This window comes from Heliangelus exortis, chromosome 4 (assembly GCF_036169615.1).
Source record: "Heliangelus exortis chromosome 4, bHelExo1.hap1, whole genome shotgun sequence".
Taxonomy (NCBI): Eukaryota; Metazoa; Chordata; class Aves; order Apodiformes; family Trochilidae; genus Heliangelus; species Heliangelus exortis.
In genome coordinates this window covers 24,098,801-24,116,427 of record NC_092425.1, presented here as the reverse complement: position 1 = coordinate 24,116,427, position 17,627 = coordinate 24,098,801, and the positions used below count along the sequence as shown (strand labels likewise).

Below are 17,627 nucleotides of genomic sequence, written 5' to 3'. Positions count from 1 at the left end.
AGCTGTTATCATATACTAAAATTGTCTTATGGGGAAGGGAAAGACACTGAGTGAGTGGAGGAGAAAGGACTCTTTGGCTGCTTCTTGTTGAGCCAGAGGAGAAATCCAGTGGCCTAGCTGGAGTAAAGAGCAGTACACACTGAAATTGTACGCTTCAGTTTGGAGACTGTAGCATGCAGTGCAGCTCTGGGGAGAGAGCTATGGTCATGCAAACTTGGCTCCCGAGTTCAGGACACACACCAACTCACTTCAGGACTGGCTTATTGACTGTAGTACTCTCTTGCCTTGCACAGCATAAAAAAACCCTGCAGATAACTTTTTGTCTGAAAATTTTGTGTACTCGCCAAAAGTCGTAGTGGTGGTAAGCGTCAAAGGTAGCTTGTGCACCTCCAGAACAGAAGGGCTGGAATGCTGTTTTGTAAGACTCTGCATGACAAATTAATGACTGTAGGCTCACCCAGAAACTGGATCTACAATGTATGAGGAGGATCAAAAACTGAGAGGGATGAAGGAAAAATAAGGGCAAGCACATTTCCCCTTTCTTTTGTTTTATCTGAAAAAGCCGCTGAAGGTAATCTAACTTCACACAGTCTCTGCTCTGTCTGGTTTGGAGCATGGGTCTCCCCCCTGCTGCAGACCAGCTGTGAATATCACAGAACCTCATCCGAGAAACAAACTAATGAGAAATGGGACTGTTCCAGTGTAAGAAGCTGGGACAGGGAGCTGGATGTGTGTCATATGCAGGTCTGTGTGTGCAGGGCAGGAGCAGTGTCACAGGTACTGAGGGCATGCAGTAAGTGTGAGCAGAGGGAAACGAAGGGCTGCTTTCAGGGGGAGCAGGCTCCTGCTGGAGTACTGGGACGGTGCTTATACGCCTGTGTGTAGCTGAATTTCCTTTTGTGCCATGTGCTTTGAAGTCTGAAAGCTACAGCGTTTTTTCTTGTGTTAAACAGCACGATGATTATGTTTCTCTGCTAGGGAGCTTGTATTTGAGATAAGCTCTCTTTTGTCAGTATGAATGCAGCAGCTAGAGAGGAGTTTGCTAGATGCTATTAGAGTGATGTTCTTCCTGTCATTTTATGTGCTTCTTTTAAAGGTCTTCTAAACTCTCCGTAGTTTTTCTGACAAAGATCTGTTGAACTTCAGATAACTAAGGTTTAATAAGATAGATGTATGGAATACGACTTTGGAGTAGTTGTCTAGTTTCTTTTTGGAAATACTGGTTAACTGCAGAATTTACCATTTATAATTTACTTCATATGGCCTGTTTTGTCTGCTTAATATGGCCACATCACAAGTTTCAACACTCACACTCTCAGTTGCCAGGTTTTGTTAGTGCATGTTTGTAGATGACTACCTCACTATGCTATTTTGATTGATTACTGGATAGCTTGTTCTCAGTTAAGTGAACCCACTGCACAATAGTTGATTATCTCTGACCTTATTTTTCTGTCTGTTGGGAGTTTGGACTACAGATCAGTGTCTGCATTGAGGGATGGAGGCAAAAGTGTTCTGGCATAATTGATTTCTCTGTAATGTTGACATTTAGTACTGGGTACTTGCAGAACATTTTATTCTGGTGTAGTCATGTGGCCGATGAAATGTGAACTATGAAACTAAATAATATTAGTAGTAATAATAATAACAACAGTACAGACTAGGACAGGGTTTGGATTTGTCTTCTATTCCTGTTGGATATGATACACAACAGGAGCTCTTGCACAAATAGGAATCTCTTAAGCTTATTGAAAAACTGAAGATAACTTATAGTGTATATATTAATAAAGAAAGTTTTAGCTTTCCATAATTACATGATTCCAGAAAGTGAAATCAGATGAGGTCATGTAGGAGAAGGCAGTAGCAGGTAGGAAACTTGTTTTGCCTGTTTCCATAGGCAGGCCTCAAAACTGGCCTGTGGTGGAGGAGTGTGCTGATGGTGTCTGAGGGCTTTAAGGAAGACTTCATTCTCAGCCTGGTTTGGGTTGTGTATTTGGTGGTTTTAATTTCTAAGCTCCTGGCCTTGGCTGGAAGGCCCAGTGTTGGGTTCCATGGACCGTTGCTGATGGTTGCTGATGGTCCCAGTGCAGAACACCTTGGGAGTCAGAAATTTCTGGAAGTGTGTGTAGCTGAAAGTAGTGGGGTCTGTGTTGCAGCACTTCCTCTGCCTGCATTTTAGAGCAGACGGCACAGTGCATGTCTGTAGTGCTGCTGCTACGCGGTGACAAAAGGTGCTCTAGAGGACACACGTTTCTTCAAAGCATGCTAATACCAGAAATAAACAATTCAGTCAGGCATCTGCCTTACAGAGTAACTGCCACGTTAATAAGAAGAAATGGGAGGATAAAATAAGTATTCAGAGAATATAACCCACAGCTGAATAAGCGTGTGGGAGCTGTTCAGACTGCATGCAAGCTGTGTATTTGTCCAGACCCTGTCTGAAACACTGAAAAGAAGTTTGCTATCAAATGTCTAAAGCTGGAAAAATCTCGCCTGATTTGGTTAGAACAGAAATCACTTTGTAACTCAATGTCCTGCAAAGTGAGGTTTTCTGGATGTGGTAGCATGTAAAGGCAGGTGGTTGAAAATACCATTTTTAAGGGTCAGAGCAGCAGGGGACCACATTAGTACTGCCACATCCTGACAGGCTTCCCTGAGAACTGGTATTGCTGGACCATTGCTTTTGCAATCCATCAAGAAGCAACACAGCAGACTATAAAACAATCTGTCTGCAAGAAAGCTGGGAAAGCAAACCTTAAAAAAAAAAAAAAAAAAAGAAAAAAAGGAAAAAAAAAAAAAGAGCTGGTAACTGCTGCATTTCATAGACAGCACCTTTGACCCTTAGAAGCATGGTCAGTATATAAATATTTACAAATATTTGCATGTTTACAAATGTGTGGGAGATGTATGTGGAAAATTCAGGAGAAGAACAAGAAAGCAAGTCTGAAATAATCACAAATGCTGAATTTGGTGTAGTCACATGATGACACCTCCTGCAGTTCTCAGGTTCATGCTCCAAAATAGCCAAGGGGTGATGTGGAGACTCCAGTGTGAGGTTGCTTGCCAGTGAGATGGCTCAGGGCAGAGGAGTAAGCAATGCAAAATGAGTTCCTTACAAAACAGACACCAGCTGAGATAGAAGGTCTTTATGATAGTGTTTGAAAGTGGAAAACTGGGACAGTGTGTTAAAGATGGGGAAGTGTTCACACTGAAAGTAGGCAAAAATCAAACAAACTCTTGTTAAAGTACCTGCTAGTTACTGCTCCTGAATTATCTTTGTTATATGCTATTGAAGCAGTGCCACAGCTAATGGTAAAAAAGACTGAGGTGCATGTAGGTGGACTTGCAGCATGAAAATAAGGAACAAACTGAGACAAAACATAGATGAACTCATTGTCTACAGCAGTCACAGCCCAGTTTTAAAATTGGAACTGAAAGAGATCCAAGACTGAACCGTGCAAGACAAAAGCTTGCAAGTGCTTATGTGTAGTTGAACTCAATAAAACTGCTCCTGTCAGCAGGTCTTTGCTGGAACAAAAGGGGGAGTTTTTACATAATTCTAAAGGTGAAAGGCGGGCCAGTTGCAGCCGAGGAATTAAACAAAGCAGTAGACTTGAGCTGACAGAAATGTACATGGAAAGTCAACTGTGTTTGACTGTGCCTTTGTTTTTCTTTTCCCCAGTATAAAGCAGCTGGGCAGGTACAGCCAGCTGGTCCTCACAAACTCCACTGCAGCAGACACAGGGGAGTACAGCTGCTGGCTTCAGCTCTGCAGTGCTAACAAATGCAGGAAGGATGAGACTAAAGCAGGTTCAACATACATCTTTTTTGCAGGTAATCAACTCACAGAGGGATTATTAATGGAAGTGTATTTGCTAGTAAGATAGGAGTAAAGTTACATCAGTGCTTTCACTGTAACTATTTTTCTTCCACAGTTTTGTTTTTTGGTTTTTTTTTTTTTTTTTTTTAGTGGATGTTAAGGAACACAGTGCTGGTGACCAGAAAATTACTTGCTAACTGTGATTTATGAGTCTATTTCCCCTATGTATTATTCTAAATGTGCACCAAAATTGTGCATAATGCAAAGGAAAGCAAATATCTTGGAACAAGTCTGAAGGTCTTATACAAAATGAATTAAAAATATTTAATTTTTGAAAATGTGTCTGGATAAAGAAAATCTGTGCAAAAGATTATTTTTGTCATGGCATTCAGATGACTACATGGACTCTTCCCTGCTAGCCCCACCCCCTTTTCATTTACCTGCAGTGACTTAAAAATCTTGACCTCATTGATCATGGTAAGGCCACAGTTTCTCCCAGGAGTCTATATAGCATGTTGAGAGGCAAAATTTAAGAACATTTGTTGTCCCACGGAGCTTGAGGTTGACTGTGGCCCTAATACTGCATGGATAGGGTTACAGTAGATAACCATTCACATTTTACTGCTACTTGGTACAACACACCTGAAATCAAGTGATTAATTTGTTCTTCTCATAGAAAACGTTCTGAATGGTAAAACAACCTTCATTGCATGATCAAAGCCAAAGCATTCTTGGCTAGCAAATATTTCAGTACAAAGCACCAAGTTTGTGATATATTTTGGAGCCATGTCTGACTATGAGGCTGTGCAGAAGCCATTTATCAGAAGGGCTGAATGTTCTGAGGATGCATTCTCAGTCAAGTTATTATGTAAATGTTTGTGCTTTGAAGGAGGAATTTTGGCTCTTATTCTAAGAACCACATGAAAGATGGAAATATTCTGTCATTCTAAAAGACCTAATTTTTTCAGCTACTTAGAGCAGTAAATAAACATTTTGCCTATAATTCTATGTATACAAATTCTGTAGTTCCAAAGAATATATCTTTTCACTAGTGCTTATTTACCAGTGGTGGTGGGTATTTCTTTGTGTGTTAACTTTTAAAAGTGGGTGAGTGAACAAGGTCAGGTTCAGATGAGTATTTGAAAAATTATTAAAAAGGAATTCCAAAGATTTTCTCAAGATTAGAAAAATCTGATTACAATGTAAAGCAATTTGGTTTTCTTTTCTTTTTTTTCTGTGGTTTTAATAGAAGCTATGTAAATACATAGAGAAGAGTTAGAAAAGTTGTGGGTTTTCTTCTGTTCATGCATGCCTCAAGAAAAAAAAGCTTTGAGTCAATTTTTAATGTTGCCCAGGTATTTTCTCTGGTCACACGTAGTTTCTGTTCTTTCTGTTAAACCAATATGTAAGTATTATTCTAACTATATAAAATTTTCTGTACAGATAAAGAGGAACTTTTTGTACCTACTCCGAGTTATTTTGAGATTGTCTACTTGAACCCAGATAAACCTGCAGTCGTCCCATGCCGTGTTACTACTCCTTCAGCAAAAGTAACTCTACACAGGGAATTTCCAGCAGGAGAAATTGAAACAGATGGAACTGATATTACTTATGATGTGAAGAAGGGTTTTGTCTACCAGCACCCTACTTCTGATCATAAAGGTATTGTCTACTGCAAAGCAGAGTCACAGGGAGCACCTCAGATTTCCATCAAGTATCACCTACTGTATGTGGAAGGTAAAGTGCAGTTTTCTGTATGCTTACACCTATTTGTTTCTTCTCCTGCCATTGTTTAGTAAACTTTTTTTTTTAAAAGAAAAGTAAAATATGTAATGTCACCAAAGTTTTAAAATCTTGATCAGAAGTATTATGTGATAAAACTTTGCAAGTTCAAATTCCAGCAACTTCCTAGTGTAGAGGGGAATGTTGCAGTTATACATCACTTGTTACTTAAGCAAACTGAGGCAAAAATTGACTCAAGTTTATTAGTGTGCTTAAATTCAGAAACTGATTTTCTGCTTCCAAACACTGTCTTTCTTTCAGTTCCCAAGGGCCCACCTTCAACCACAATTGCAGTGTCATCCAGTAGAGCAGAAGTCAGTGAGAGTGTTCATGTAACCTGCACAGTCCTTGGGGAGCCAGATGTAGATGTGAACTTCAGGTGGCAGTACCCAGGGCAAGAGGTAAGAAACCTGTACCCTGGCTGAAGATGTTTGTTCTTCCTAAAGGCAATGCTTTGAATGCCAGTCAGTGTCTACATTTGGAGTAAGGTTTCTTTCAGACTGTGGTGTCTGCCCCCTGCTAGCTCAGGCATACTGGTATCCCTTTTGAACTTCAGCCCATCTTTTCCTGAGAGCCTAGAAGTAGCACAGGGATGAAGCTGGAGAGCTTTACCCATGTTAGCAAAAATCAAGCTCAGCAAAGCTCACTCCTCCCTCAGGTTTCCCTTCCAGAGGCATTTGGCCTCTGGCAGTATTTACAAAGAAAAGCCTCAGACAGGGCCACAGCCCGAGTCAGGAAGCTATTCTGGGACAAGCCACAAAGCCTCACTGATGCCTCTGAATTTGGTATCCCTTCCATCTCCACAGCTTGGGCACATGAATCATTGCAGCACAGGATCTTTTAAGCTTAATTGTTGCCTGCATTCAGAAGCACAGAAATCTGCTTCTGCCCAGCCTCATCTGAAAGAGTTTGCTGGAAACATCCAGTGAATCTTAAAACTTGTTGGTTCTTTTTCTTGCACAAAATAAGGTGTGTCTGATTAGCATCACTGGTGATGCCCTCCCTTCTCCCTCTGCTCATCCCAACCAGTTACAATAGGGCCTTGTTTCTTAACCAGCCTCATCTCTGATGCTGTTTATCCTAACCAAGGTAGAAGCAGAGGGAGGACTGTTCAAAGATGGAACCCTTCACCAGAGGAAAGGGATCCTCTGAGACTTGAGGATTTGCCAGCCCTCCTGGTGCTGTGTTGTCAAAGGAAGATGCACAGAGCTTGCTCATAAGCAACTGATCTCCCTGAGCCAGCAGGCAATGGAAGTAACTGAACTGCAGGGGTGATTGCTTAAGGGAGTGATTGGAGTTCAGTGGTCAGTGAGCTTGAGAAAATTCAAATGTCAAGTCCCGTAAGTTTGCTGTAGTCCTTAAGATAGCCACTGTAGCACTCTGCTGTCACAGGAAAGTGTGGGTCTTTTCAGGGGAAAAACACTTGTGATACCTGGTAAGCACAAAAGGGATTTGAACTGCTGGTGATGGTACTGGGCACCTGGAACCAGGTTGTCCTCTATTCACAGAATCATAAAATTGTCAGCGTTGGAAAAGACCCTCGTTTCCCTCTCCTCTCAATGTTTGTTTTTTTGTTGTTGTTTTGGGGTTTTGTTTTGTTTTGTTTTTTTCTGCTGCTTGTCATATGTTTTCCTGCTGTGATCATTGAAGTCTCAGAGCTTGTGAGCAATTACCAACTTCCCTTCCCTGCCCTGTTAAGTGAGGGCAGCCTCTACTGCATTTGGAGAGGGGCTTGGTACTGATAGCATGAATTAGGTGATCTGAAGAGTAACTACTGGATGGAGCACCAGAAGTTTGGCAGAATTCCTGTTCCTGGTGCCTGTTTGAATTTAGGAAGGAAAGAGGCAGTCAAACTTCCACCTGTTGGTGAAATAAAAAGTAAAATGTTAGAGAAAATTGAAGGGCTTCCAAGTCCAGGGAGCTGCAGAGCAGTAGTGGTTTGACTTAAATGCCCAATCTCCCTCTCAGTTTAGCTCTCAGCATTACTTTGAGTGAGATGCATTAACAAATGGCAGCGTCTCTGTCCTTCAAGGTGGGGCTTTAACTCTCACAGTCTTACAGTGATTCACTGTCTTGGATGAGGAAGAGAAGAAATGCCCCTGCTGATCATGTTGGCTTTGTTGATTGGTATGGCTTTCTGGATTTTTTTGTGTGTGGGTTGTTTTTTGGGTGTGTAGCTATGTGTTGGACTGTAGTAACTATGCAGAGTCCAACTTAGTTACAAAAGACAAACTTTAATTACTAAGAACAAGCAATTGAAAGACCAAAACTTCTAGACTCAGCCTGGCCTTCCAAAACTCTGCTCCTTACTAGTGTTCACCCCTTGCTTCTTCTACACCTTTCACAGCTGAGTGGCTGCCCAAGCCTGGTTGCTGGCCAAGCCTGTTGTTTGGTTTGTAGCCCAGTTTTTTTTTCCAGTGATCTTACAGCACCAGCTACAACACCTCCAGGTGCCCTGCAGTTACAGTCACACCTCTCTAGCACTGATTGACTGTAAACACATGCAAATTATCTTCCTTGTTTGCTGTGGATACTGTGGCTGCAGTGCAGGGCATGTGGACTGTCAGCTGAGGACTGCACCCACCTGTGGGCACTGGGAGAGACACTTTGGCCTGTGCCCTGCATCTGCCCTGGGTGCTTATCCTTTGGAGTAAACAGTCTCAGTTCCAGCTGTGCCTGGGGACAGGGAGGGAAAGTTGTGGTAGGTTTTTGGCCAAGAAAAAGATTAATTAAATGTCAGCATAGAAGCACTGCATGGGTCTTTTTGAGATTTATTATGGAAATATTCACATGCTGCAAAGGAAAAAGATGAGGATGGAGAGAGTAGAGAGAGGATCACCAGTGATGCTGGCCAGACAGACTTTCTTTTGTGCAAGAAAAAGGACTGTCAAAGGTCTAAGCTTCACTGGATGTTTTTATTCATTGCTGCTGATTTCAGTGATAGTTTCTGTTCCCCAGCACCACCCCACCCAGCACCTGGGCTGTCACCTACCACTTGACCCCTCAGCAGAAGCAGCACTTTAATTCCTGCTTACTCCTAGATACACTGAATTGCAGAGGCCCTCATCTCATCTCTTTTTCGCCCAGTGGTATTGTGGGTTTTTTTTTTTCCCTTGCCACTCCCTGACAATTTCACTTGCTCATTCACCTGCTCTGAGTGCATACTGATCCACTCCTTAATAAGATTCCCTGAAACTGGCTTCAAAGCAGAAGGCAATTAGTTTAAGAAAAATGGGGCTAGCAGGAGCCAAACCTGGCAAATAGCACCTGCCTTATGTGGTCTTCACTTTCAGGAGGGTCAAGGAAGTTCCACTATTTAGGCTACTGGAGAACTCAGGCTTGAATTAAGTTTGGAGTTGTACTTGATGGTAGGTAACACTTTTCAGGCTGTGAACAGGAGGTGCTCTGCCAGGCAGAGCTCTGCTAATTAGCTTGATTCCTTCTAAAGGGTTAAAACTTGCTAGAATGAGATTACCAGTTTTTCAATAAAGTTTTTGGTAGCTGTCAATGCTTGCCACTTCCTAGGCATTGCCTGGCTGCACTGTGACTTGTCTCTGGGCTGCAAGAAGTGGCAGCTTCTTCTGTGCTGGTTATTGTGCAAGTGTGAGATTGGAGCTTTGGTTCTAAATAGAAAAAAAAGTCATAACAAGAAAAAAAAAAAAAGGCAAAACTTTCTAAGTATCCTTGTTTGTATTTTTGACTTAGAAGTTACATACACGTTAGAAAAGTATAATGTGAGGATTAATTTAGAAACATTTGTGAATTGTTACTCTTGGCTTGTATGTTATCTAACACAGGCTTTCTGAAAGGAGAGGAGAAGGAGTAGGAGTTATTTTGCAGCACATACTTTAAAGCTTTTCTCTGTGCTAAAAGAGAACTAGGTGAAGCTCAGTCAACCAACTCAAGACACTGCTGCCTTCCTTTTTGGGACATCCTTAAAGTCTGAAAAGACACATCTGTACTGCCACACCTTATGCCTGATCAATGGATCAGGTACCCAAACTCAGCCTTGGTAAGTGGCCCAGAGCTGCAGCTGAGCTCATCCACTGGCAGCCCATTGCTCTTCTGAAGATACTCAGTACTTGCACTTAGAGTGGAAGAGCCATCACATTATCCTTACTTGGCACTACTCATTGGTGCATCAATATTAATGCAGGAATGTTGTTGCAACTGCCAGACACCTTTGGTTTCCTCACTTGAGTCTGACTTTTGGCTCTAGGCTCCTACTCTCCCACCTTTTGCTTCGTGTTTTCACAGGGCAGTTGAAGATTCACGTATTTTCTTATGTGGGTGGTTTGTTTTTTTTTTCTTTTAAACAGTCTAAGAGGCCTGTGATTATCCAAAACTTCTGGAGACTGATGAACAGAGGAACTGGACATACCACAAGGATTTCAAAGAGCATTCTTGTTGTTGAGGATTTTGAAGTTAGAGATGCTGGAAACTACATTTGTATAGCTAGGAACCTACAAGGAGAAACAACAGTAGCTACTGAAGTTGAACTGAATTGATAGGAAAGGTTTCTGGACATAAACGAACGGTGTGTTATTTGACATTATAGCCATTTATTTTCTTTATTACTGTTTAAATGACATTTTCACTATTGCAGTCTCTTTTCATATGTCAATACTTTCCATATTCACTAGCTTGACAGGCCAAACTTGAGTTCCCTGCACCCAGTAGGAGTCAGGTGTGAGTTAAAATTTAATGCTTCATAGCAGTGCTTATTCAGCCTGAACATGCAGAGTACTTACTGGGTTTCAGAGTAGGTCCTCCTGGGCTTTCCTTTGGATGTGGTCTTTTTCCTCAAAGTCTTCTCTAAGGTTAACCTGCTGTATAGTTTGTGCCTGTTTTGTGTATATGAGAACTAAGAGGATATTAAATATCCTCCAAAATGCACCACACAGGTGTATTTCTTCTGGTGCTGTGCAATTTTAAAGTTTAGAGTTTTAAAGTTTAAAGTTTTTACTGTACATGTTTTAAAACAAAAGAAAAACCCAGAATAATAAAAAAAAACCCAAAAAACAAACAAAACCCACCAAAAAAAAAACCAAACCCACAAACCCCTCAGCTTGTTACAGAATTAGCCAATAGAAAATGTTTATTTTGCAAGATTAAATTTCTGAACACTATGAAAACATGAATGTGTGTGTGCACTCATTTCACATACGTGTAAGGACAAACACAAAATTCTAACTCATGAGGAAGATTAATAGTAAACAGACATTAAGATGCATCTCCAACAACTTGTATGTGGTCAAGTATTTTACATTTTCCTTATGCTGTTGCATTCTTATACCCTAAAACTTAGCTTGCTTAAGAGTTCACTCGAGATATTTAATGTTTACTGAATTATGTAGCAAATTGTTTGCTAAAGGTAAAACCTTTTATTTATATACTATCATTTACAGAAGAAAATAACCATATGTAACATTAGCATAATGTTCTGTAACAGCAGAATCTTTGCTCAGATTAAGAAATTCAGCTCAATTGCATTAATTTATGCAGGAGAAAAGGAAAGATGTTTTATTTACTCATTACTGTACCTGGATAAATAAGCAACTGCTTCTCCTCACCCTGGGTATTGTTGCCAATACAAGGAAAGAGAGTTTACAGAGAAAAGGTAAGAACTTGGTAAGAGCACTGTTGGACATTTGGGCAATGTTTTTTCTTCCTAGGCTTAAGCACAGAATCCATGCAAGCTGGATTGCCTGTCAATCCTAGACTGGAACTGTAACTTCCAATACAAATCTACACAGGACTGTTCTGTGACATAAAAAACAACCAAGGACTTTAGATGCAAACCATTTTATTTGAGGCATGTGAAAACCAGCTTACTCTGAGCATACCAGGAAAGGGTCCCTTGCTTGCACACTTCAGTGTGTGTTGGTCTGCTTTTGACTGGAATTCACAGAATCACAAACTGCCACAGTTGGAAAAGACCTCTAAGATCACTGCATCCAGCTGGAAATATCCCCCTCCAATATAAAAAAAAAAAAAAAAAAGTGTCTCAATACCTGTATCACCATGCCCCTTAGAGCATGTCCTGAAGTGCCTCATCTACACAGTTTTTAAATACTGTATTTAATTATATTATATTGTATATTATCTATATATATTATATATATATCTATATATATTATCTATATATCTGTATTATCTATAATATAGATAATATATATTAAACATTTATATTAAATATTTCATATTTAATATATTAAATATATTAAATATTTAAAATACTGAGTCCTCCCTGGACTATGCCTAAAGCCTAACTACTCTGTAAAGAAACTCTTCCTACTATCAACTCTGTTCCTAAAGCTTTCTTCTGGTGAAGGCTTGAAGTAAGCCCTTTGCTCCAGATAGTCCAACTCTTTGAGCAGATTCATACAGCATGGTTTTGAGTAGTGATATACAGTAAGTTCTATTGTAAAAATGGCAGCTTCTCAATCATGTCATTAAGCTGATCAGTGTGCCTAATGAAAACATTCATTAACCTTGCTGAAAGTTTTTTCTTCAGCATGCAGGAACCTAAACCCACATAACTGACAGAGTAAATATCCATGAAAAAACTGAAATGGCTCCATGCATGTCACTTCATGGAGAACACTGCCCAGGTGCTGCAATATTGTTAGCCTTCAGAAACAAGGTAGTTAGCAAAAAACTCACCAAAATAATTAAAAATAGGAAATAATAGGACCAACTTTGAAGGTGTATAAGGCAGTCCCTTGTTAATCTTTTTCTTTATTAATAAAAGGTATCAAGAATGTTACACTGTTACTCACATGACTAAATAGATGTTAAACAATTTCAGAGTAATACCTGAAAGAGGGATTTTTTTTTTTTTTTTTTTTTTAAAGACAAAGTTACTTTGGTCAGATTAAAGTCTTAACAATTCCTGAGCTTCTGGATAAGGCTGTGCAACGTGCTCATTCCTCTTTAGCATTTTCATTTATTAGAACAATGTATTTTCCTTTGAACTGCAGGAGCTGTGCCAACTTCTTAAATTTCAAAGTGCTTTTGAGCCCTTAGTTATACAATTGATTTTCATCAAAATATCTAGAGCATGGAAAACAGTGTCACCTGTTCAGGCCTGTTCAAGAAAGTAGCAGTTCATGTAGCAGCATCGTGTCCTTGGTGACAGTTTGGCCAGAGAGGAAAAGCCAAGGTAAATCTGTTACTGCATCCCTGCTCCAGCAGTCTCCCTCAGCTTTGATGGTTCTGTGTCCCCATCTCATGCAGTTCTCAAGACTGGTTATAGCTACCTATAGTGGCACCTACAGTGCCTCTAGGGAAGAATTTCTGGTGGTTGTAGATTTTTTTTACCCTTGCAGCCATCAAAATAATAATTCTAATTGTAAACTATGAGAATTATTTTACTATGTATTTTACATAGTTCTTATTTTACCAAAGGCCTCCTGGGCAGGCCAGATGCTTTTCACATGGATGCAATTACACATTTCTACATAAACAAACAGTGACACAGGGGAAGAGAATAAAGCCCTGGAAATGAAATTTAAGTGACTTGTCTATGTCTCATGCCTAAGCCTCCCAGTATTGCTACTTCTATCACCTCAGTCACCACAACTCTGCAAGGCAAGGCAGCAGTGAACAGAAGGAATGTTTCTTCAGGCTTCCAGGTTGCTGATGAGCTTTATAACTGCAGCTCACCCCCTAAATGATTTTTTGGTTGTCAGGCAACTACAGTTTTAAAGATCAGTAATTACTTACTGTCTAGAAGGAATTTCCTGCATGAATTGCATAATACCAGTTTACATGCAAGTGTCTTTGGTGTTTGTAATGAGAAATTAAAGCCTTCAGTTCACATGAGGAAATGATTCACCTGAAATTTTGCAGCAAATATAGTGCAATTCATACAAAGGCCTTTAGAGAAATGTACTGAAGGGACCATATTGTTATGAATAGTTCAGAAAGCAACTGCTTGATACAGCTACAAATGTTGCTGTTAACTTCCTCTGAAATGTAGAGTTGGAACTACTAGCTGGAGTACCTGAAGAAAGTAAAGCAACACAGTTGCTGGCACTAGTCCTCTGGAATATATTTCTGGTGAGCAGGTTCCCAGCTTTTCCTAAAGGAAACTTTATGCTAAAGAAATAAAAAAACAAAAGTAAAAGCCATCAGATCAAACAAAGCCTTTGCTAACACATGTTATTTAAGTTAAAGCTTGAAATATTAATCCTTAGTTAAGTAGATCAAAATACTGAAACAGCACTCACAGGTAAACAGCATTAATTATTGAATACAACAGGACAAACACTAAACAGGTATTTCTGTACTCTGACTTCTATATACAAGGATTCTTCCTTTCTTCATGAGAGCACTGAAGGGTCTATCTGCAGGAAGTTTAGAGGTGAGGAGCCTCCCCTTCCTGGAGGGGAAATACAAATAAATTAACTCTCTGTATTATTTACTATATCATACTTACTTTCCTGTATTGTTAGCCTGGAAAAGCTTTCCCTTGCTCTGTTACATGAAGGGATATGCTGGATTTCATCTGCAAACATTTTTATGCACTCTTCTTACATGTTTTATTTCAGATTATAAAATTCTTACCAGTGTCTAGACAAGTGTTCTTATGACATGGCCTGTTAGATTGCTAAACTCTGTGGCTTTTCTAACACAGTTTTCCCAAATAAGGTGAGCATTTTAATGAGTCCTGCAGGATATGCACATTTGGTCCCTGTATTAAGCCAACTGTACTCTTACTGCTTAATTCTGTATGCCATCTACATGCCTTTTTATTTTTTTAACAGCCAAACTGAACTGATAATAATCACAAGCAAGCTCTGTGTAACTTCAGCCTACATGAGAGTAGCAAGAGTCAAGTTAGGATTTTCTAAGGATTACCTGAATAAGTGAAGCTGCAGTGTTACTGTTCTGCTGAGCTGAGCAGGTACTAAGAATTTTTCATACTTGGAGGAATGTTCTTCCTTGAAAATCACATGACTAACACAAGTAGGAGAAAACCCCTTTGATCAGTAAAAAAAATTTATTTTTAAGCATTCAGTTCAAATACATGTGATCAAATCTCTTTGACCAAAGAATGTTCCAAGATCTACTTTAAGCCAAGCTTTAGCCCACAAAGGATTTTCATAGTTAAATTTGAAACCCCTAGAAAACATTTTAAGTACTGACACCACTAATATGTGGTATGTACAATGCTCTAGAGAGGATTAAGAGGAGGATAATGTTCCATAGAAATGGCACCCTTCATTTGTACATTATGGAAAAATTAAGTAAATTTAATGATGAAATTCAATCACAAGTTTAAACATATTACAACTTACTGCATGAGCACGTTCAACAGTCTTGTTTATCTGCCTGGCTTCCTCATTACTAGCCAATATTTTTCAAGTCTTGGGTAAAGGGGTTTGCAGTGGGTCTCCAGTTGAGCTCCCTAAACACTTTCCATTCTCTTGATTCCTGGCCCCAAGGTCCTGGAAAAGCATCAGGAAAACTCAGCAGTTATAATTTACAGTAACAGTTGAATGCATAGCCAGTTAACAGCATTAGCTAAACACCAGTGTAACAACAGTCCTGGAAGTGGTACTGTAAAACCCAAGCTACTGTAAGCACAGATAGTGTTTTGTAATACTAATTGGAAGTTGAACCTGTGTTTAGTAGCTACAGTGCAGCCACCATGAGCAGGTCTGACCAAGGGTGTAGCAAGGCTACACCACTGCCCTGCTGAAGCAGATGACATTTCCTCCAGCACTCTCAGCCTTCAGTTCCAGTAGCCAGACAGTTTTTTTTCCTACTCTCTAGAACCTGTTGCCAAATGTATTGGCAAAGCACTGATACCCTGCAATCCAAGAGAAGGTATGGCAGACCCAGCAAGATAAATACCCAGTATCACCTTCCCCCTCTTTCTCAGGGTTATCCTGTCCTGAAGCGTGTTAATACAAAGACTTATGCTTAAAAAGGAGAAGTGTGTCAGTGCATATATTGGAATTCACAAATTACTCAAGATCCTCTTGAGAACTTGAGTTAACAATGCACCTGTAATGACAATTATTGCATTTTTCTCTTTGGCTTTCAAACCTGTGTCTAGTTTATCCTCAGCAGCTGGCCTCAGCTATGGGCACACTGTTTTGGGGCAATAAGCAATTCCTTTTCAGCAGGTAAGATGATAGGTTTAGATTTCTAAGCCCGTAGCTCAACTAATAACTTCTGACCTTGAGGGCTACTGTGGTTCTGACTACAACACAACCCTGTTGACCTGAAAGCCAGAATCCACTGTATCCTGCAAAAAATGTCTCCTGATAAATGGCAGAGTTGTGCCTGGGTATTAAACCAAGAATCCATGCAAAGCATGGCTGCGATTCTGTTAGTTTTTCAAATTCAAAGCTGCATACTCAGGTCAACCAAGACACTAATGAGTCAGTTGACAAAGCTTTTCGTGCCATTTTTTTACTGAATTAAAGCCAGGAAGATGAAGGAAACTAACCCATAGTACTAGAGGCAGTTTCTCCTCATTCCTGAGTGAGGGGACTCTGCTAAAAGCATGCACACTGACACCATTATTAAGGAAGTACATGTCAATATATAGTCTCCAGCTTTTATCCTTTATTAAGAACACAGCAAAGAAGGCAACATTAGACACACGCACAGTGTGTCACATCCATTCCATCCACAGCACTCGCACACGCATACACACAGCCTTAAAAAAGTGTCTGTGATAAGGAACATAGTATAAAGGTTGTGATCTTTATCTCTAAGCCCCTGAGCTTTTCCTTATAGTTAGGTGAAAAGGCAATGAACAAGTCTTTCCTTGCTCTGTAAGTGCTTTGTGCAACAATGTCTGTAGAGGTCATAAACAAGTCTTTTTGGGAGGAGCAACACAACACCAGTGTCTTTACTCCCATACTCTCAGTCTCTCATCACTATTTTTGCACCAAGTCATTTCCAGTTCTGTGGAGCCGCCACAGTCAGACAGAATCGGTCCTCCAGATTCCAAATGAAATGCCTTCCCCTCCTTCTCCTCCTCCTCCTCCTCCTCCAGAGATGTCACCGTGGTGATATTGTGGGACTAGAGAAGTTACCAGAATGTCGTGGGGACTGAAGAGGCACCGACGGAGAACTGGGAGACAGTTTCCTTGGACTGCATAGGTCACCATTGTGCAGCTTCCACAGAAGTTCTTCATTTTCCATGGAGAGGCGTTTGTTTACTTTGGACTCTTTCTCTAGGGACTCCTGTAAAACTGCCTGCTCTGTAGAAAGCTGCCTGTGAATGCAAGAGTCACATCAGAACACAGAAACCAATTTGGAGGCTGCAACGTTGAACCTGAATGTCAAAGAAGGTTTGAAATCACATAAACTCCTGTTTGGCTTCTAAATTACTGGCAACTAAATTACTTCCTGAAAATGAGGATTTTACGTGTTCTCATCTTTGTTGGATTTAAATTGGCAGCTTGCAGAAAGCAAAAAAAAAGTCCCAATCAGAAACATTCCTAAAGACCAGAAAAAGCATCAAAGTGTGATGTTTTTCCTGTGAATACTAAAGGATGCTTTAGATGGCCATGTTCAAGCGTTTGGGTCTGGTGGCAGCATCAGCTCAACATAAAAGCTGAATTTCTTTATTTTCCTTCAAACTGGAAGAGTTTGCCCATCCATTTAACAGCTGAAGTTAGGAGAACTTCAGGACCATTTTACTTATGTTAAATGTTAATATTGCTAAGTAACACGCACACTGGGGTTTTCACTATCTTCACTGGCAAGTTAAGGGACAAGTCACTCAGCTGAAGTGGTTGTAAGTAAAACCATGTTTAGCTCACAAGCCAGTAATAAAAGAGCCCGTCTATAATAAGATGGTATTTCTGAGTTGCTTTATCATCCCTGAAATATACTGAGCACTGAAGAATATACTGAGAACCTTCACCCCCTTACGGTGATCTGCTCCTGCTTGTTCTTATACATAGGAGCACACATTTGTAGAGATACAAGTAGGGAAGAAAGGGGCTTGTTCAACAGAGTACTACAAAATCCTAGTCACTACTATATACACAGAATT

The 17,627-nt window shown here is 40.1% G+C and overlaps 2 protein-coding genes and 1 long non-coding RNA gene across 19 annotated transcripts in view; 2 read left to right on the top strand and 1 right to left on the bottom strand.

Annotated features, from left to right (window-relative positions):
* PDGFRL (platelet derived growth factor receptor like) overlaps positions 1–10,736 on the top strand; it is a 29,934-nt gene extending 19,198 nt beyond the window's left edge. For 2 of the 3 annotated variants that reach the window (XM_071743445.1, XM_071743444.1), the window contains 4 exons: positions 3,680–3,831; positions 5,261–5,554; positions 5,861–6,000; positions 9,919–10,736. In XM_071743445.1, coding sequence (XP_071599546.1) covers positions 3,680–3,831; positions 5,261–5,554; positions 5,861–6,000; positions 9,919–10,107 — 775 coding nt within the window. In that variant the 3' untranslated portion in view covers positions 10,108–10,736. The other variant, XM_071743446.1, reaches the window with a different exon arrangement.
* Positions 10,737–11,801: 1,065 nt separating this feature from the next.
* On the top strand, positions 11,802–16,176 carry LOC139795981 (uncharacterized). The gene is made up of 2 exons (XR_011725782.1): positions 11,802–15,232; positions 15,266–16,176. It is a non-coding gene; the product is annotated as an uncharacterized lncRNA (long non-coding RNA).
* Positions 16,162–17,627, bottom strand: part of MTUS1 (microtubule associated scaffold protein 1) — a 116,747-nt gene continuing 115,281 nt past the window's right edge. For all 15 annotated transcript variants that reach the window (XM_071743428.1, XM_071743422.1, XM_071743421.1 and 12 more), the window contains one exon: positions 16,162–16,841. In XM_071743428.1, coding sequence (XP_071599529.1) covers positions 16,625–16,841 — 217 coding nt within the window. In that variant the 3' untranslated portion in view covers positions 16,162–16,624. The remainder of the gene's footprint in view (positions 16,842–17,627) is intronic.